Source organism: Dromiciops gliroides, chromosome 6 (genome assembly GCF_019393635.1).
Source record: "Dromiciops gliroides isolate mDroGli1 chromosome 6, mDroGli1.pri, whole genome shotgun sequence".
In the NCBI taxonomy this organism is placed as follows: domain Eukaryota; kingdom Metazoa; phylum Chordata; class Mammalia; order Microbiotheria; family Microbiotheriidae; genus Dromiciops; species Dromiciops gliroides.
The window spans coordinates 98,937,989-98,959,340 of NC_057866.1; the positions used below are offsets into that span (position 1 = coordinate 98,937,989).

The window sequence follows — 21,352 nt, forward strand, 5'->3', positions numbered from 1 at the left end:
TTGCTAATTATTTGTACCTTTGAATTGGTATGATAGCCTCAGCATTATGTGTCATTCCTTGTGATTAAAACATCTTGTGTGGCTTGGATGTGTTTGTAAATTATAGGTCAGAAGGCTTTTCTGGCTTTATCCAGGCCCCAGGAATTGGGTCCTAGTGATAGAAATATCACAGCACACACCCTGATGGGCAGTGGGACTGCCTGCAGGACAAATGCAATAGTTTCACAACTATGCATAGATAAGAACATAAGCAATATTTCCATGGTTGTAACAAATAGTGGTTTCACCTGAGACAAGTATAAGCCTCATACTCTGTGGTTTGGGGAGAGGAAGGGTGAAGCCATGCTCTTGAGCCCCTCGCTTCCTTTCTTTTTTTTTTTTAACTGGAAATTTTCTTTATTGTAGAGGAATAGTATGCAGGACAATGCGGGTTTAGTGAGTTGCTCATGATCACACAGCCATAAGGGTCAAGTGTCTGAGGTAACATTTGAACTGAGGTCCTCCTGCACCACCTAGCTGCCCTGGACACCATTTAGATGATTCCAATTTTGTCGGCAACATCCAAAGCATCCTAAGTCTGGAGCCAGTTAGACACAGGCCTTCTTCTCTCCATCCGGCCTGATCAGTGTGTTGACCTTGGCCACATCGATGTCATAAAGCTTCTTATGGCTCGCTTGATCTGATGCTTGTTGGCCTTGACATCCACAATGAAGGGTGTTGTCCTCTCTCTTCTTCAGAGCAGACTCGGTGGTCAAGGGAAACTTAATGACGGCACAGTGGGCAAGCTTGTTTCTCCTCGGGGCACTTTTCCAAGGGTACTTGGGCTGCCTTTCAAGTCTTAGAGTCTTGGGTCGCCGGAAGGTGGGGATGTTCAGATCTTCTTCTTTCTGTGGCTGTGCACACCCTTCAATACTGCCTTCTTTGCCTTCAGTGCCATCTTAAGGAAAAGGCCTGGGTTCCTTTCTTATGGCTAGTGGGTAGCCAGGAAGAAGTATGTCCTGTAGAGAAGAGGTGAGGCAGTATTGTTGGGGTCTGAGTAGAAAGTGGCCAAGGTGGGTTGGCTTTGGAACACTCTTTCTCATCAGAATATAGGAATTCCTGATTTGGAACACCAGCTAGGAAACAGAAAGCAAGCAATAGGTGTTTTGGATCCTTGTCCATTTTTGTTGCACACACTGCCATTCTTCTAGTCCCTTGGTTTCATAGCCTTTCTGGTCTCCCTCTTCCCACATAGCCAGTCAACTGCTGAATCTTTCAGGGGGTTTTAACTTGGGTTCTGTCAACTTATTTTTCAAAAATATTCGGATAACTGTTTCAATATATTTGAACTTGTTTTTCCAAAGTATTTGATAACTTTCATCATGTCAGTTTGATAGATGAACTAGTTTTGCTGCTTTTTTCACTCGTCCTCTTGTTTATCTTTAAAAACATTTGTTTTTATAAGAGTTGGAGCTCTGGGACGAGGAATATTGGGGAAATATAGACAAAATAGAAACAAAAAGTCAATAAATTTATTTTTAAAATAAATAAGTGCTTGGTGATTGGTTGGTTGATGCTACAAGTGGTAGATCAAGATGTGAGAAAACTGAATTCTATCAATGAGGTTCCTTTTTTCACAAGACATCTATGACGTCTTGTATTATAGTAGGCCCTCGTTCTTTTTTTTTTTTTTTGTGAGGCAATTGGGGTTAAGTGACTTGCCTAGGGTCACACAGCTAGTAAGTGTTAAGTGTCTGAGGTCGAATTTGAACTCAGGTCCTCCTAACTCCAGGGCTGGTGCTCTATCCACTGCGCCATCTAGCTGCCCCTAGTAGGCCCTCATTCTTAGGCTATGCTATTGCCACAATGTTTTTAATGGTGCCTTCTTAGCACTGTAATACTTTGTTGTTGTTGTTGTTTATTTGTTTTCTGTGTTTTTTTGTTTTGGGGGGCTGGGGGGGGCAGGGCAATGAGGGTTAAGTGACTTGCCCAGGGTCACACAGCTAGTATCAAGTATCTGAGGCTGGATTTGAACTCAGGTCCTCCTGAATCCAGGGTCAGTGCTTTATCCACTGTGCCACCTAGCTGCCCCCACTGCAATATTTTGGAAAGGCTGTCATTTCTCTCTGTGTGTATGTGTGTGTGTTTATTTTCTTGCCATTATTTTTAGCCTCATAAATTCATTTATCATAATGGCCCAATAGAATGGAATACATGTGTAGAATCATTTCATTGTCCTAGAAATATATTTTTGTTAGCATTTAGTTTCAAATATCAGCATCTCAGGGGCAGCTAGGTGGCACAGTGGATAAAGCACTGGCCCTGGATTCAGGAGGACCTGAGTTCAAATTTGACCTCAGACACTTGACACTTACTAGCTGTGTGACCCTGGGCAAGTCATTTAACCCCCATTGCCCCACAAAAACAAAAAAACACAAACAAATATCAGCATCTCTGTGTGTTAGTTTGATGAGAGTTGTGTGACACTGGACAAGTCACATTCACTTTCTGGGCCTGTCATCACTCATAAAATGAAGGAGTTGGATGAGGTAACTTAGAAAGGTCCTTTTAGTTGGAACAGTGTAGCATAGCAGGTACTTCAGGGCTCCATATCCCAGAGTCAGGATAACTACAGGGGTCTAGGGTTGCCACTGATGGGTTGGGCTGTCTGTTCTCTACTGCTGTCAACTTAAACCCCATTCTGGTGTCATTCCCCCACTGTTAATCTCTAGTCACTGGACCCCAGTTCCATTTAGCCAATTAACATTTATTTGCTTTTTTTTTTTTTTTGTGAGGCAATTGGGGTTAAGTGACTTGCCCCAGGTCACACAGCCAGTAAGTGTTAAGTGTCTGAGGCCGGATTTGAACTCAGGCCCTCCTGACTCCAGGGCCGGTGTTCTATCCACTGATCCACCTAGCTGCCCCCACATTGATTTGCTTTTTAAAAGGGATACTGACTTTGAAAATAGAGCAGGAATAGAAGTATAAACATTTCTCTGCCTGCCCCACCCCCACCCCAACATTTTGGAGGCATGCCCTCCCTATACCACCTTGATCTCTGGGGAGAGTGGGTTCAGAATTAACTCAAATTTTACATCGCATCAGTCCCACCTGAGTTCACATTCAAATTGCCATCATCACTCCTCATTTTTGAGAGGTGAGAACACCATAATTTTATTCATATTCATAGCCTTTTATAATTAATTGTTGCTATCAGTCAGAGTTCCTGAAGTAGATTGATTGCCAGTTCAACTATTACCACCATGCTCTTCCTTCCCACAGCTTATGAGTATTTCTAGCTACCTACTTTTTCCCTCCCCAGGTACAAAGGCAGATATCAGTTAAGAGTCCTATAGTTTCAGACTCTCTTCTCTAAGGTGAGAAAGTATGCCAGTAATGTTAAGGTTGCCATTCCCCAAAATAGGGCAGCTAGGCGGCGCAGTGGATAGAGCAGTGGCCCTTAAGTTGGGAGCACCTGAGTTCAAATCTCACCTCAGATACTTGTGTGTGACCCTGGGCAAGTCACTTAATCCCAGTTGCCTTAAACACCTGGGGCCATCACCAGCCATCCTGAAGTATATCTTGCTACTGGACCCAGATGGCTCTGGAGCAGAAAGTGAGGTTGGTGACCTTGCACAGCCCTCCCTCACTTCAATCCAATTCATTGCAAACCATGACATCACCCCAATGCCATGGTCCTCTTCAAGGATGAAGGACAAACAACAACAACCACCCCAAATGTTATTATAACAGGAAGCATTTTGTAAGATAAAGGAAAAGAAACTCATTCTGGACAAGGCTGAGGATTCTTGCTTATAAATGATGTTCCCAAACTGGTGACCAGTCAGCCATCCAACAGGTATTGGTTAAATACCAGTCACTAAGCTAAATACTGGTGAGTGAGGGTCATGAAATTCAGAAAGTGAGGCCTTCTGTGAGTCATCTGGAGTCTAACAGCTTGAAAGCAACCTTAGAGACCATCTTGTCCTGCCTCTTCCTCTTCCAGAGGAAAATCTGACAGAAAGAAGGGCAAGGGCAAAGACATGAAGCAGGGAGTGCTGGAGTTGGGCCTAGAACTGAGGTCTCCTCCTCCAGTCTAAGGCTCAATCCCCTACGCTGATTAGTCCCTTTCTGGTATATGCCCACAGGAACCAATGGGACTTAAGGTCCCAAGTGTCTGTCTAAATAATCTCATGTCTCGAATTGTTCCACATCTGCTCTTAACCTTAGAGATGAGGGCCAGAGAAACTTGATTTGAGCTGATTAATTTATCATTCACCAACTTAAATCAAAAATATAGGGGACAGCATTCTTCTCTTCTTTTCCAACATTGATTATTATATACTTGGGACAAAGTGATGAGCAGGAGTTTCTAAGGCCAGACAGTGGCCTAAGAAGTTTGGACTTTGCAAAGACACTGAGTTTGGACTTTATGCTTCTCTCATCAGTCTCTTACTCTACACTCTCACTTCTACCACCTTAGTTTAATCCCTCATTACTTGTTATCCAAACTAGTATAAAAGCCTCTAATTCAGGGGCTCTTAACCTTTTTCTGTGTCACAGACCTCTTTGGCAAGTCTGCTGAAGGTTTTGGGTCCCTTCTTAGAATCAGGTTTTTAACTTTATTTTAATAAAGTGTTATCAATATATCTATATCTACATTTAAATCAGTTCATGGACTCCAGGTTAAGAATCCCTGATCTAAATTGATTTCTCTGTCTTTAATCTTTATACCCTTCAATCCTTTTTGAACATGTTGCTAGATTAATATCTCAGAACAAATTGATTGTGTCACTCCACTGCTTAGAAAATGTCAATGGGGGCAGCTAGATGGTGCAGTGATAAAGCACTGGCCCTGGATTCAGGAGGACCTGAGTTCAAATTTAGCCTCAGACACTTGATACTTACTGACTGTGTGATCCTGGAGAAGTCACTTAACCCTCATTGCTCCCCCCCCAAAAAAAGTTACAAAATATCAGTGGCTCCCTATTGCCAAGGGGTAAAATTCAAACTCCTTAATTTGGCATTTAACTCTTTCCATGACCTGACCCTTCTAGACTTTTTTCTTCTTCCTGTATGTATGAAGTCTGAAACTCTATTACTCCTTCCTCTATTAAAGAGACTTGCCCTTCCCTTTCTCTGCTTTTGCCATTCCCTTGGCCCCTATTGGTCTTCATAAAGTTTTCCCTGATCCTTCTACATCCCGGCCTTCCCTCAAGACAGTAATAATGTCTTTTTTTTTTTTTTTTGGCAGGGCAATGGGGGTTAAGTAACTTGCCCAGAGTCACACAGCTAGTAAGTGTCAAGTGTCTGAGGCTGGATTTGAACTCAGGTACTCCTGAATCCAGGGCCGGTGCTTTATCCACTGTGCCACCTAGCTGCCCCCGAGTAATAATGTCTTCATCCTTTATTTTAAATTTTTATTTTTCCTCTTTTATGGCATTTCTAACATAATACTTTATAGTATAGTTATTTTTACATATCTTTAACTCGTATTAATCTTTAAACTCCAAAAAGAAAAAAAAAACAATAGGGTATGAAGGTATTTTACTCTTCTTTGAATTTTCCACAGTGCCTTGCACATTGTAGGCACTCAGTAAATATCTTTTGATTGTATGAAAGTACAAATACAGTTTTACCTTTAAACTTTCTGTAAATATTACATTTATTTGTTCTGTTCAAAAACTAAATTTTTGCTCTGTGATTATTATCACTGGAGGGATATTTAACTTGCCAAGAGAACAGCCTTTAATTTGCTGGTTGCCTAGTTATCCTAGCATATTTTCTAATTAATATTTGGGCCTCCAGTGCATATTTTAAAGTAGTAATACTTATTATTTTATTACAGAACCTTGAAAATAGTTCATCCCAAATCCCAAGAAAATTGCATTATAGTACTAAGTCTTACTGGTTGCCTAATCAGACCCAAATATGTCCCTGCAGGCAAGTGAGGGTAAGACTATTGTAACTGCCCTCAGAACTTTGGTTCTTAGATCCTAAACCTCTAGGGCTCTCTAACTGCTTTAAAGAGATTCTGCTTGATCATCCTAGGAAGAGGAGGGCAGGTACAGGCAGAACACTGTCGTTAAGCCCCTAGTATTGGCAGTTCTTCTAACAACCTTTTAGCCAGGATATTCTTTTCAGTAGAACTGGTTTTCAGAGCTTCCAAGAACCTTAAGATGCCTAAGGCAGATGGATGTAACCTTTCATTAGAGAGCTAGTGGTACTAAATCACAGGGTCTTCTTGGAAACATAGGCCTTAAAAGCTGTAGCAATGTGTACATTAGTCAGCTTAATGGTAGTATATAGAGATTATAAGTTGTAGATGACTTCTCTAATCAGGTTTATTAGCAATCTATTCCTGTTGGCATAGCAGGGACAAGTCTTTAAATCAACTAATAGTCAATAGTGACCTTTCTGTGTGTTATTCTGGTCAGCCTAATTTTCATTCAATAGTAAAACTCATTTGTGGGAGTAGGACAGGGGGCTTGTGATGTTTCACACCTGATACTTATTCTTTCTAGAGTTAGCCAATAAAAATAAAAACAAATTTCTATAGCACTTTATGGGTTAAAAAGTGTTTTCTTAACAATCCTATGAGTTAAGTAGTACAAATGTTGTTATCCCCATTTCCACGGAAGTAACTGAGGCACTGAGAAAGTTAAATAACTTGCCCAAAGTTACTCAACTAGGAGTACATGAGTCACCATGTTGGGATATGAATCCAGGGCCTTAGAACCCAAATTCAGCGTACTTTCTACTATATTATGTGCTGCTTTCTAGGAAAGACCTAAAGTGGTCCTTTCCAGATATCAGGGATCTCATGAACAAAAGTGAATGTGCCTATAGATAAATGTCAAAAAATATGAACAAATAGTTTTCAAAGGAAAAATTGCAAATCATTTGAAAATATGTTCCTACTAATAATAAAAGATATGCAAATTAAAACAATTTAATATAAACATTAGCAAAAATGAGAGACAGTATAATTAGTGAAAAGTATTTTGGTTTTCAAGTCAGAGAATTATCATTCAACTCCTGGCTTTACTATTTACTATGTGACCTTGGATAAGTAATTTAATCTCTTTGGGTCTCAGTTTTCTTATCTGCAAAATGAAGGGACTGGACAGAATGACCTTATAAGTCCTCTTCAGCTCTAAATTTATGATTTTTTTTAATCCTAGAAGATGATTTTTTTAAATGGAAACATTAAGTTGTGGAGGAGCTATGGGAAGATAGGTGTAATAATACTCTGTTGGTTGAACTATGAGTTAGTCTAATTGTTCTTTATGACAATTTGGAATTCTGCAGGAAAAGTGACTAACCTGTCCTTACTCAGCAATACTGCTAGTGGGCTTGTACCCCAAAGAAATCAAAGTCAAAAATAAAGGTCTCACATATGTCAAAATATTCATAGCAATACTCTTTTGTATTAGTAAAGTGCTAGAAAGAAAGTGGGTGGTCATAACATGAAGAATGCCTTGGGGAAAACTATTATATTAAATGTGATGGATATTATTGTTCAATAAGAAATAATGAATGTGAGGAATTAAGAGAAAATGGGAAGTTTTTTTATGAACTGATGTAAAATGAAAGAAGTCACACCAAGAGAACAGTATATTCTTTGCTTATGAAAGGACATTAAACTCTGAATAACTGAAATACCAGTGCAGGTACAGGAATACATATTCCATACTGATAGGAGAAAGGCAGGAACATGCATGTATAAGTATGTGTGTGTGGGTATATATCTGTGTGCACGTCGGTGTATGCATGAAAGCATGTGTGTGTGTGTGTGTGTGTGTGCAGTTGTTAGATGCAGTTGCTATATTGGATGTTCTTATTTAACTGTAATTCTTTGTCACAAGGGAGATGGTTCAGTATGGTAGAGGGAGAAGGAGCACAGAAAAAGGACTATTTAAGAAATGTCTGATATAATGACAAAATGCATCAACAAAAGATTTTTTAAGTGAATGTGATGAATTCTCAAAGAACAAAATTCATGACCAATAAATTCATAAATGAATTCTATCAGATATTCAAAAACAATTCCAATATTACATAAACTTTGTATCAAATAAAAAGAAAAGGGAGTATTCCAATCCCTTTGTATAGTACAAATATTATCTTAATACCCAAATCAGGAAAAGAAAAAGAAGAGAAAGAAAACTATTTCCACTATGCTTAATGAACATTTATGCAAAAAAAAAAAAGAGAGAGAGTAAACACAGGCAAAGAGGAAACAAAGTTACTTTTGCAAATGATATGATGATCTGGACAGTACCAAAGAATCAACTAAAAATTTGTTGAAAATATGAATAAATTCAGCAAAGTTGCAGGATGTAAAGTAGATCCACATAAATCCTCAGTATTTCTGTATTTTGCCAACAAAACCCAACAAGAAAGATAGAAATAGAAATTCCATTCAAAATAATTATAGAATGTTTGGGAAATTATCTCCCAAGACACATACAGGATCTATATTAATACAACTACAAAACACTCTTTACAGAAATAGAAAGATTTAAATAATTAGAGAAATTGCTTATGATTAGCTTATACCAATATAAATAAAAATGACAATACTACCTAAATTAATTTATTTATTCAGTACCATTCCAATAAAACTAAAAAAAGATTATTTTATAAAGCTAAAAGAAATAAAAAATAACAAAATACATCTGGAGAAACAAAAGGTCAAGAATCTCAAGGCGGGGTGGGGGGGGAGTGGGGGGTGGGGGCAAGAGGTAGGAAAGGAAAAGACCTTGCAGTACCAGATCTCAAACTATACCATAAAGTAGTAATCATCAAAATGATTTAGTGTTGATTAAAAAATACAGATCAGGGATAGAGATGAAGTACATAGTATAACAGAAGCAAATTAATATAATAGCATGGTATTCAATAAAACCAAATATACTCTAGTTACTGAGGTAAAGATTTGCTATTTGACAAAAACTGCTGGGAAAAGGGAAAAGCATTCTAGCAGAAAGTAGGTATAAGCCATCACCTCATATCATAAAACAAACTGATACTTAACATGATAAGCAAATTAGGAAGCAAAGAAGAAATTGCCTTTCAGATTTTTGGATAGGGGGAAGTTCATGACCAAACAAGATAAAATATCACAAAAGATAAAATAATTTTGATTATATAAAATTTAAAAGGTTTTGCATTAAACAAAACAAATACAATTAAAATTATAAGAGAAACAAGTAATTGGGTAAAATAAGTTTCTTTGATGAAATAGTTTCAAGGATAACTAAGAAAATCTGCATGAACTGATGCACAGTGAAGTAAGCAGAACCAGGAGAATAATTTACACAGTGATTATAAAGAAAAAAACCTTTGAAAGGCATAAGAACTCTGATCTAGGCAATGACCAACCACAGAGGATTGATGATAAAGACAGCTACACATCTTCGGAGAGAGTTGATAGACTCAAAGTGCAGAATGAAACATAAATTTTTCAACATGGCTAATGAAGGAATTTGTTTTGCCTGACTGCATATCTGTTAAGAGGGTTTTCTTTTTTCTTTTTGTTCACGTTTGAGTGGAAAAAGTTTAAGAAGCCTTGCTCTAGAGATCTTATCCTCTTAGGCACTCTGGAATACGTGGGACTTCATAGCAGTTTCTAGAAGATCACTTGTAGAGATCTCCTTTTCTGTTAAAATCTCTTACAAAATAGATCTTAATAAAATTTTAAGTTTGTTTTGCCAATAACTAGGTCAAGTAGTGAGAATTAGCTCAAATTTTGTGTCTCTACTATTAGAACATCAAATTTGGAACTATTTAGACCAGGGAATTTACATTTTTAGATTAGCCTGCTATCATGTTGATATATCCAAGAAACTGAAAAATTAAAAAACTCTGAACCCACATGTGTGATGAAGTATAGGTAAAAAGGTAAAGTGGAGCCATGTGAAGGCATTAACACCAAGACCGGAAGATTGTATATTTCTGTATTTAATGAAAAGCATTTTTGAGTAAGCAAAGTGAACTTGTGAGGCCTATGTCTTACGTAAATTCTTGGGCAGCCTTATAAAGGATCTGTTGGAGATGGGCTCTACTGGAGACGGGAAGAACAGTTAGGAAGCCATCAATTATTATCTACGCCACCAGCCCCTCTACCATCATGTATTTATTAAGTGCCTTTTATGTACCAGGTACTGTGTTGGGTACCAGGGCTGAAAATTTGAATCAGCAGGCCTAAGATTAGGTGACAACAGTGGTGAATATGAAGGAGAGAGCTGATGTGAAAAATACTGTAGAGGAAGAATTGGCAGGTCTTGTCAACTCATTTCACATGGGAGTTAAGAGAGAGGGAAAGAGAATTTCTGATAAAGGTCTCAATTCTAAAATAGAAAGTGAACTAAATCAAATTTATAAGAATCCAAGTCATTTCCCAATTGAGAAATGGTCAAAGGATATAAACAGGCAGTTTTCCGATGGTGAAATTAAAGCTATCTATTGCCATATGAAAAAATACTCTAAATCACTATCGACTAGAGAAATGCAAATTAAAACAACTCTGAGGTACCACCTCACCCCTATCAGATTGGCTAATATAACAAAAAAGAAAAATAATAAGTGTTGGAGAAGCTGTGGAAAAATTGGGACACTAATGCGTTGGTGGTGGAGCTATGAACTAATCCAACCATTCTGGAGAACAATTTGGAACTATGCCCAAAGGGCTATGGGACTGTTCATATCTTTTGACCCCCTGGTACCACTGCTAGTTCTGTATCCCAAAGAGACCATAGAAAAGGGAAAAGGAGCCACATGTACAAAAATATTTATAGCAGCTCTCTTTGTGGTGGCAATGAATTGGAAATCGAGAAAATTCCCATCAGTTGGGGAATGGCTAAACAAGTTGTGGTATATGAATGTAATGGAATACTATTGTGCTGTAAGAAACGATGAGCAGGAGGAGTTCAGAGAAACCTGAAAGGACTTATATGAACTGATGCTGAGTGAGAGGAGCAGAACCAGGAGATCATTGTACACAGTAACAGCAGCATTGTGTGATGAACAATGGGAATAGACTTGGCTCTTCTCAGCAGTGCAACGATCCAAAACAGTTTCAAAGAACTCATGATAGAAAATGTTCTCAACATCCAGAAAAAAGAACTCTGAATTATGAATGCAGATTGAACCATATTGTTTCTACTTTTGGACTGGGTTTTTTTCCCCTTCTTTTTTGAGGTTTTTCCCTTGTGCTCTGATTCTACTTTCACAAGATGACTAATGTAGAAATATGTTTAACGTGATCGTACATATACAACCTATATCAGACTGCTTTCTGTCTTGAGGAGGAGGGAGTGAAGGGAGGGTGGGAGAAAAAAAATTGGAACTAAAAATCCTGTGAAAACAAATGTTGAAAACTATCCTTATATGTAACTGGAAAATAATAAAATACTTGAAAAAGAGAGAGAGGGAAAGAACCAAAATATCTCCAAGATTTTGAGCCTCAGGAAAAATGTTGGTACCATTAACAGAAGTGGGGAACTTGGAAGGAGGGTGAGGATTTGGGAAGGAACTCTTAGCTGTTCATTTGAAGGGACCAGTAGACTAACCAGGTGATAATGTCCAGAAAGTGCTTGGAAATGAAGGACTACAACTCAAGTGACAGGTCAGACCTAGGATTATAGATTTAAGAGTTATTCAAAAAGAAGATATTATTGAAGCCATAGGGATCAAAGAAAACATTAGTAACTTTAGACAGAGCAGTTTCAATAAGTAGTCATGTCAGAAGCCATGGTGTTGGGGCTTAAAGAATGAGTGAAGTATTGCAGATATTTGGCAGTATATGGGGATAACAGAGAGCACAACAGATTGGCAGGGTGGTGTCAAAGGGTGTTTTGTTTTTTTGTTTTTTTTTTTTAGTTAGTCAATTGGGGTTAAGTGACTTGCCCAGGGTCACACAGCTAGTAAGTGTTAAGTGTCTGAGGCCGGATTTGAACTCAGGTACCCCTGAATCCAGGGCCGGTGCTCTATCCACTGTACCATCTAGCTGCCCCAGAAAGGGTGTTTTTTTTTTTTTGTTGTTGGGGTTTTTGGTTTTGGGGGGTTTGGGTTGTTTGGTAAAGGATAAAGGAACGCTGAGTTCATGGAAACACACAGGAAGCATCTAGTGTGAAAGGCCCCTTTGTAAGCCCTATGGGAGATAACCAAGTTGAGATAAGACAGGGTCTCTTCCCTCAAGGACTCTACAAGGATCTGAAGGAAAGAAGCTAGTAAAGAAGATAAGAATGAAGATGAGGGAGGGAGGAGATTTTCTTGGAAGTTCTTTGGAAAAGAATAGAAAGAACAATGAAACTCATTTGTCATTGGTTATAACTAAAGCATTATCAACACACTGTTACTTGGGGGCCATTCTTTTTTTTTTGTTTTGTTTTCTTTTTTTAGATATAAGGTATTTTATTTTTCCCGTTACATGTAAAGATAGTTCTCAACTTTTGTTTATACAAGCTTTACAATTTCAGATTTTTCTCCCTCCCTCCCCTCCCTCCCCCCTCCCCTAGACAGCAGGTAATCTGATATAGGTTATATCTATATATCTATATACATATACATCTATATAGATATATATCTATACACACATAATAACATTAATCCTATTTCTGTATTAGTCCTATTATAAGAGAAAAAAATCAGAGCAATGATGAAAAACCTCAAAATAGAAAAAAAAACCAACAGCACCATAAACAAAAGAAATAGTATGGTTCATTCAGCATCTATACTCCACAGTTCTTTTTTTTTTTCTTGGATTTGGAGATCCTCTTCTATCATGAGTTCCCTGGAACTCTTCTGTACCATTGCATTGGTGAGAAAAATATAGTCCATCACAGTAGATCAACACTCAATGTTGATGATACTGTGTACAATGTTCTTCTGGTTCTGCTCATCTCACTCATCATCAGCTCACGCAAGACCCTCCAGGTTTCTCTGAACTCCTCCTGCTCATCATTTCTTACAGCACAATAGTATTCCATTGTATTCATATACCACAACTTGTCCAGCCATTCCCCAATCGATGGGCACCCCTTCAACTTCCAATTCCTTGCTACCACGTAAAGAGCAGCTATAAATATTTTTGTACATGTGGGTCCCTTTCCCCTTTCCATGATTTCTTTGGGAGGGGTCATTCTTTAGGACATAGGAGTAAAGATTGTAAACACAAAATCTTACCTTGTAATGAGATTTTACCTCATACTGTGTCTATGTCCCCCATCATGTTTCTATATTTTTTCCTATGGTGCAAATTTCTAGAAAGATTGATTATTGTTGGGAATACTAAAACCCAGAGGGCTTAATGGACCTCCTCCTTATTGTTTTGGAACCAAAACTCTGGCTTTCCTGGGAAATAGAGTCATACGTCCATTTGTAATGCCTAGAAGTCTCTGAGCCTTTATATATATCTGTGTATGTCCTGGATTAAAATACCTGTATGAATTGGTTCCTTTTCTTTTTTCTTTTCTGTTTTTTTGTTTGTTTTTTGAGGGGCAATGAGAGTTAAGTGACTTGCCCAGGGTTACACAGCTAGTAAGTGTCAAGTGTCTGAAGCTGGATTTGAGCTCAGGTCCTCCTGAATCCAGGGCCGGTGCTTTATCCACTGCACCACCTAGCTGCCCCAGTTCCTTTTCATATTCTTTGCCTCTATCCAAATATATATTGTTCATGGTCCGGTATATCTTTTTTCTAACCTCAAAAGTACACTGTTGGGAGAGTATTCTAATGCATTCCCCACCCCTATTTTAAGGGATTAGCAAATAAAAAGAGCATTGTATTCTTTAAAAGCTGCTTTCTTACCATGTATTTTTTGTTTTATTTTTTTAAACAGAGGGAAAAATAGAGAGTTGATTTTAAATTCCTCATCTTTTTACTCATTTGGGGCGTGATTGCAGCATGCTATGGAACCTAATGAGTCATGCTATCATCAAGACAGGTAGCTAGGGTGTACGCTCATTAGATATTTTGCATCTTTGCTGTGTTTTCTCGCATGTTTGTCCCCTAAGATAGATTCTGCATTATTCAATAATAGAAGACATCAAAGAAAAAAAATCTGAAATCTGGGCACCATGTTCTCTTTAGGGTGGCTTTATAATAATGTTTATATCTATATCTATATATACATACCAATATACATATATAACATATTCATACATATATATGTGATATATATGTATATATGTAAAACAATTTTTGCCCATTATCTTTTTCTTGTAAAATGTGTCTTGAGGACAAGGACAGTTTTAGTCAGTCACCAAGCTATGTACCAGGAACTGTGCTAAGGGATGGGGATACACAGAAAGGCAAAAATCAAGTCTTTGCTCTCAAGGAACTCACATTTTTTTTATCATATACCACAGCTTGTTCAGCCATTCCCCAACAGATGGACATTCCTTTGATTTCCAATTCTTAGCCACCACAAAAAGAGCCGCTATAAATATATTGGGGATGTCTTTGGGATATAAACCTAGCAGTGGTATTGGTAGATCAAAGGCTATGCACAGTTCTATAGCCCTTTGGACATAGTTCCAAACTGTTCTCCAAAATGGTTGGATATTTTCACAATTCCACCAACAGTGATTTAGCGAGCCAACTTTCCCACATCCCCATCAACACCCAATATTTTCCATTTTTGTTATATTTGCCTCTCTGATAGGGTGTGAGGTGATACCTCAGAGTTGTTTTAATTTGCACTTCTCTGATCAATAGTGATCTAGAGCATTTTTTCATATGATTATAGATACCTCTGATTTCTTTGTCAGAAAACTGCCTGTTCATATCCTTTGACCATTTATCAATTAGGGAATGATCTGTATTTTTATAAATTTGACTCAGTTTTCTATATAATTGGAGCTCACATTTTAATGGAGAAGATGACATGAAAATATCTAGGTATATACTAATGATAAAAAAGGGTACGTAAAAGGTAATCTGAAAGAGAAATGGGAATGTATTAGTAGCTTGGGGAACTAGGAAAGCTCTCCTGCCCAGGGTGGGATTTGACCTGAGTAGTGATGGAAGCCTGAGAGGCATAGGCAAAAGTGAGGAGGGAGAACATAGCAGGCATGGAATGTCACCAGTGCAAAGAAATAGAAGTGGGAGAGAGCACTGTCTGGGAGTCACTTTGGCAGCTGATTGGCAGTTGGATTGAAGTGAGGGGAAACTTGAACCAGAGAGGTTAATTATTAAAAGGCAGTTACCTGGGCAGCTAGGTGGTACAGTAGATAAAGCACTGGCCCTGGATTCAGGAGGACCTGAGTTTAAATCTGGCCTCAGACACTTGACATTTACTAGCTGGGCCCTGGGCTTACTTAACCCTCATTACCCCACCAAAAAAAAAAAAAAAAAAAAGGCAGTTACAATAGTCCAGATAAGAACTTTAAATTTTCCTAGTTTAGTTATTCCATGCTTTAAAAATATATTTTATTGATATCTTTTGTTCATCAATTTATGTCTTTCATGTACATTTCCCACTATATGCACCCTTACTTCTCCCAGAGACCCATTCCTTATAATAAAAAAAGAAAACTAGCTAAGCAAAATTAACCAACACATCAAAAAATTCTATTCTATACAATGTTTCATACCCATAGTCCCCCTCATTTGCAAAGAGATGGAAGAGGTATCTTCTCATAGATTTTCTTTTTCTTTTTTTTCTCATAGATTTTCTTTGGGGCCAATCTTGGTTGTTATAATATCACAGCATCCATTTTTGATTGTTTTGTTGTTCTTTTGAGTTACATTATTATAGTTTTTGTATGCAGTTGTCCTGGTTCTACTTACTTCACTTTTGCTTCTATTCATATATCTTTCCAGGATTTTCTATATTTATCATATTCATTGTTACATATAGTGTAATAGTTACATATAGTCCACTACATGTGCCTACTGTACTATAATTTTTGGGGGGCTGATGATCAGGGTTGGACTGAAAGGTTCAGATAGACAGAATTTTCCTCCTGAGACATAGCACCATCTCATTGTTAGGTAAAGTAGTAACTCCTCATGCAAAATGCTTAAAAATTAGTTTGGCTCAAAGGTACTATTATAAACAGATAATTTAAAAATTTTCTTTCTAAATAGGAATTTTAAATGGGACTAATAAAGGCAAGATAGAAGAACATTCTCATTTCTGGTGGGGGTTCCTTAATGTCAGTATTTGGTCTTGGAAATGGAGCTATGATTCTCTATTTACAACCTTCTCTTAGTCCCTTTCCTTTTTGGAATTTACCATATTACAGAAGTTCAAGTGATATGTATCCTTGATCCTCTTCAGAATTCTCTTTCCAAATAGGAATCACATTTGCTAAGATTGTATCTTAACTTACCTTAGAAGCTTTCTGTACTGTTAACTAAATACTATGTGGTAAAACACAAAACAGAACCCGACTTCAAATATATAATGCATAGACACATCCTTGAACTCTGAGGACTGATTTAAACCTGCTTATGGCTAAAAGGAGTGGGTGGGAAGTTGGGATTTTATACCAAGGTCAGGGGAAGGTAGGTAAGTGTTTGAACTCGTTGAGATATGCATTCGTATATGTTTCATACTTTTACTTTCAAAGTCAAAACATAGTTTACCAACAAGAATCACTTGTTTGCCATGTGGTGTTTCAAAGAATAAGCATAATGTTGAGCACAGTGGATAAAGCACTGGCCTTGGATTCAGGAAGACCTGAGTTCAGATCTGGCCTCAGACACTTGACACTTACTAGTTGTGTGACCCTGGGCAAGTCACTTAACCTTCATTGCCCCACAAAAAACTCCAAAAACAACAACAAAAATAAGCATAATAGGAAGTGGCAAGAGCTCTGGATATTAGTCAGAGAACTGGGCGTAATGCCTGGCCTACTACTTGTTACCTTTCTGGGCTTCCGTTTCTCTTACCTTTCAAAATGACAGGCTTAGACAAAGTGATCTCGAAGATTCCTTTCAGGTTGTCATTGTGAGTCAAGGAAGCAGATTTGGGTTTGACAGAAGGAAAAGCCTTCCTATAGTTAGAACTCCAAAAACCAAACAAACAGCTGGGCCGGGCTGCCTCCTCTGTATCAGGGCAACTCTTCCAACAGAAGGGATTGACGCAGTGGTGGGACCCCAGAATGCTGAGCTGGAGGGACAGAGGAGAAAGCTGAAGCCCAGCGAGTTACGCGAGTTTCCCAAAGCCACACAAGGAGTAAGCATTTTGGATGAAAAACTAGAACCTTAGATTAAAGGGACTCACTTGCTTATTGTTACACAAGGAGTGGGTAACAGAGCCAGGATTTGAACCCAGGGACCCAGACTTCAAATCTATTTTTCTTTTCTTTCTTTCTTTTTTTTTTGGGGGGGGGTGAGGGAGTTGGGGTTAAGTGACTTGCCCACAGTCACACAGCTAGTAAGTGTTACGTGTCTGAGGCCGGATTTGAACTCAGGTCCTCCTGACTCCAGGGCCAGTGCTCTATCCACTGCGCCACCTAGCTGCCCCTAGTTTTCTTTTCACTACAAAATGCTATAGGTATATTTACAACATTCCCAGAGAAAATTGGAAGCCCAAGATTCACTTCTTTTAAAACAATTAAATTTGTTGATTTTTCATTTATCTTTAAAATGCTTGATTCATTTTACCTTTGCATCACATCCATTTCTCGATGGGAAACCCTCTCTAACCTTACAGATTGAATCCTCCTTTGTGACAAAAAATAATAATAATAAAGCAAATACATCTGATATATTCACTGACAATTGGTAAAATATTCTGTTATAGTAGACAGCCCCCTCCCCATCTTTCAATTGAGGAAGGAGATATGGTTCATTACCAACTTGCAACTCTTTCTGTTTCTAAGCTAGTTATTGAGTCCTAGATAAAATGAACCAGAGATTAAATTATTCCATTTTATGTATTTTATTTATGAGAAAACTAAAGCTAAGAGCTGGCAAATATACCCGAGGTCATAGAGCTCAGACCAGGACCCTGATGTCTTCTCTGCTAAGGATATAGCTCCTTAGAAATGAGGTTTGGAGATGTGTTCATAAAAAGAATGAAGGAAGCAACTTCCCTAAAATGTCACCTGAGAAACCGTAACCTGGGCTAATGCATTCAGGGTTATTCTACAATCATTTCTTTTGGTAAAGCTGCCTTTTTGTTGTTTGTAGAAAAAAAAATGTATTTCTTTCTTTACCACCTACTGGTGGCTTGAATGAGGCAATACCAAAGATCTGGCTAGTCTCCTTTCTGTGGCACAGAAGCCCCACTTTGTAAAGTGTTTCTCTAGATCAATTTTAGGGGAGGTCCAAATAGTAATAATAATTTCTCTTTGTGAACAAAGAGGCCTTTTTGAAAATCCATATCATAGAATTAAAAGAGGTGGACCAACTAGAGACAACAATCAATAGTTATAGCTCTTGTGAACTGCTCTCCAAATGGGGCCTTCTACGTTGATAGAATGACCTTTAAGAGCTAGTCCTGCCTTACAGGAGTGCACACCTTATATTTTGCCTATATCGTATATCTAGAAAAGCTCCTTTCTCCACTGATAAATTCTAAACCCTATCTAGTGTATTCTCAAATAACCTATTTTATCCTGTTTCATAGTTTTCCTTTATGATTTGGAGGTCACCATTTTGCCAATTTGGATGCTGGGAGGTTTTTAAGGCTGTTATTGTCACAAAGTGGATCAGCCACTTCAATCCAGTTCAAGAGAGCTGAGAGTTCTACTACAGGGCAGTATCCTTGGTAATACCTGGAAACATCCAAGGAAATTTTCTTAACCTATTTAAAGTAAGATATTTACATTATTGTACTTTACCCATTTTCATTAAACACACACATACACACACCCCTTATATGTCTCCTTTGGTAGACTGGAGGACTCTAAAATGTTACTGTTGCTGTACTTCATATATACATGCCGCAAAGGACTGCTGAGTAGTATGGCTGATGATGGAGTGGAACTGGGTATGGTTTGGGGGATAGGGATTCAGATAAATTATATGAGAGACCAGAACAAACAAATTATGCTATGGAAATGTTTATGATAATAGCATTTTTTTCTTAAACATCTCCAAACTAATAGGCGTTATACTTTTCAAGCACAAATATTTATCCTGTACATTTTAATACAAATTTTCATTACAGTTGTAGTAGGAAAAAAAATATTTAAACCAGTCAGTGATGATCTCTATTGATAATGTCAGATGATTTGAAAATATAATTTGCTCTGTAGTGACTCCTAATGATGGGAATAATAAATGAAAATCTACTTTTATCATTAAGATCCAAAGATGTTATTAAAAGTAATTTCCAACACAAAGGACTGGCAAGAAAATAATTACTGTGGATCCAATAGCAGATTCTCTAAGCCCCCATTCCGGGCTTTTTTTGTTGTTTTGGTTGACGCTTGTAAAACATGTTTATAGACTGTGTCAGCAATGTTCTTCCCCAGTTGCTGTTGCAAAGACTATTTTTGCCGTTTATCACAAAATGCCAGATTTACTCAGCATGTAATTTAATCTTATGCTTGGAAGCTTCCATGTTACTTAGTTATCATGAAATTATTCTTTAATAAAAATGTATGCTTTGTGATCTATATTTTATTAATTTGGCAAGTCACTCTATCGATTGTCACAAATGCCACGAATGTATCATTTGTCACAGTTATTGGTTGCCTGTCAGCACCAGAGAATACTTGGCTTGTGGGGCTTCTTAGAAATGTCTGTCTTGATGTGCAAAGGAAAATCTTTTGTATTGTAAGTTGTTAATAAAAAGGCTGTTGATATCGTCACTCTTTTCTTTGTACAGTAGCATATCTGTATGATAACTTGGTTTTTGCAGTAATGAGTGGCATATAGAGGAAAGATCAGGGATTGGATTTGTGAACATTTTCTAGAATTGTGCATAGAGTTACATATTAGGTCTCCTTTGTTTTCAGAACTCCAGTAAATTGTGAGAAGCTCGAGCACTATATATGTGAGGGGGTTTATATGTGTATGTGTATGTGTATGTGTAATATAGATCTGTACATACAGATTGGATTTGTTTATTCTAAACTGGCAAGCTTTGAAAAAATGTCTTCATGGGTTTTCTAGAGATACCTATTAGCCATGGAATTTCTTAAAGAGAAGCAGACTCCTTTCGGAAACTTAATTCCTAACTTCTAGGCCATGGATATAATGTGTTGAAATAAAATAATTTTATCTCAGACTACTTGTCTTTCTTAACATGAAGTTAAGATAGGTAATATATTCTTTTATTTCACAAGATCATTATTTAGTTTTACAAATTAACCATAGGATTAAATTTTTAAAAAGTAATAGTTATTTCAAAGGAAAATCGAACTTGTAACAATCAGTAAGAGGTGCCAGTACCGACTATTCACATGCTTAATGTTTTGATTATGAAATGGATAACGAAGTGTGCACTGGGCTCACTAAACAGTAGATCCCTAAGGGACTGCCCAGTACCTAACATAGTTCCTCATTACAGTAGAGGCAGCTGCCTGAAGTAAACTAGGTTGTACTCTAATGAAGTCTTCCTCTGCCTGAATTGGGGGGGGGGGGGGGTTGGTTGTTTTTTTGTGGTGAGTGAAGGTCTCTAAGAATGGCCTTTGGGAACTTCCACCAATGTTTATCTTTCTCTGCCACAAACAGGGACAAACAAGGTTCATTTTTGAGTCAGAGCCTCTCTACTTACAGCAGCCCGCGTCCTCCTCACACGTGTATAAGGAGCTTTTTCCATACCTGTGCATGCTGTGGCCCATGAAGCCAGCCTACTCTTCCCACTCCTTTCCCCTATCTCGGGACTCCCACCTCCCCCACCCCCCTTCCTGGGGAGATAAGGGGGGCGGGACTCACAGCCTGTGGTGGGCGGGGCCAGGAGCCTTGCATCCCTTTCCAGAGTGTCCCCTCCCTCCTTTCCAATAGGGTTTGGGGTGGGGTGGGGTGGGGTGGGGGAGGCTGGGAACATGTGTGTTTCAGGCCCCGCCCCATGCCTTGGGCTATCCGACTTAGTGGTGAGGTAGGAGGTGGCTGGCCCGCTTCCAGCAGCAGCGCCTGATGAATGGCCAGCCTGGAATGCTTGTACCTCCTCATTGGTCCATAGCCTCACTGCTTCATATTTTCCTGAGCACTATCATATTCTGGTTGAAAAACTGAAGGTGGGGATGCAAGGTTTGTAATCCTTTTTTCCTTTTCCTTGAATTGTTCCCCCAAATGAGGCGCTGGAAGGCTGGCCTTGGCTCCCCGCAGGGCCCCACGCTTGCTGTAGGGGGCTGGCTGCGGGGCTGGGAGAGGCCCGGGGGCGGGCCAGGGGTGGCCCCGCGCGGGCCAGACCACCACGTCCCACACACCCCCCCCACACACCCCCGCCATCCCCGGGCACAGC

At 38.5% G+C, this 21,352-nt stretch overlaps 1 protein-coding gene across 1 annotated transcript; it reads right to left on the reverse strand.

Moving 5' to 3' along the window:
* Positions 1-587: 587 nt before the first annotated feature.
* Positions 588-21,060, reverse strand: LOC122732038 (60S ribosomal protein L23a-like). Its single transcript, XM_043972233.1, has 2 exons — positions 20,961-21,060; positions 588-937 (listed from the first exon to the last, which is right to left on the reverse strand). Exons 1-2 carry the CDS (start codon positions 21,058-21,060, stop codon positions 588-590), a joined length of 450 nt encoding a protein of 149 aa, XP_043828168.1.
* Positions 21,061-21,352: the final 292 nt, after the last annotated feature.

Coding starts and splice junctions, on each gene's coding strand:
- LOC122732038 (XM_043972233.1), bottom strand. CDS start 21,060: ATGAGGAGGTACAAGCATTCCAGGCTGGCCATTCATCAGGCGCTGCTG. Junction 938..20,960: donor ACTAAGTCGGATAGCCCAAG/GCATGGGGCGGG, acceptor CTTTTCCTTAAG/ATGGCACTGAAGGCAAAGAA.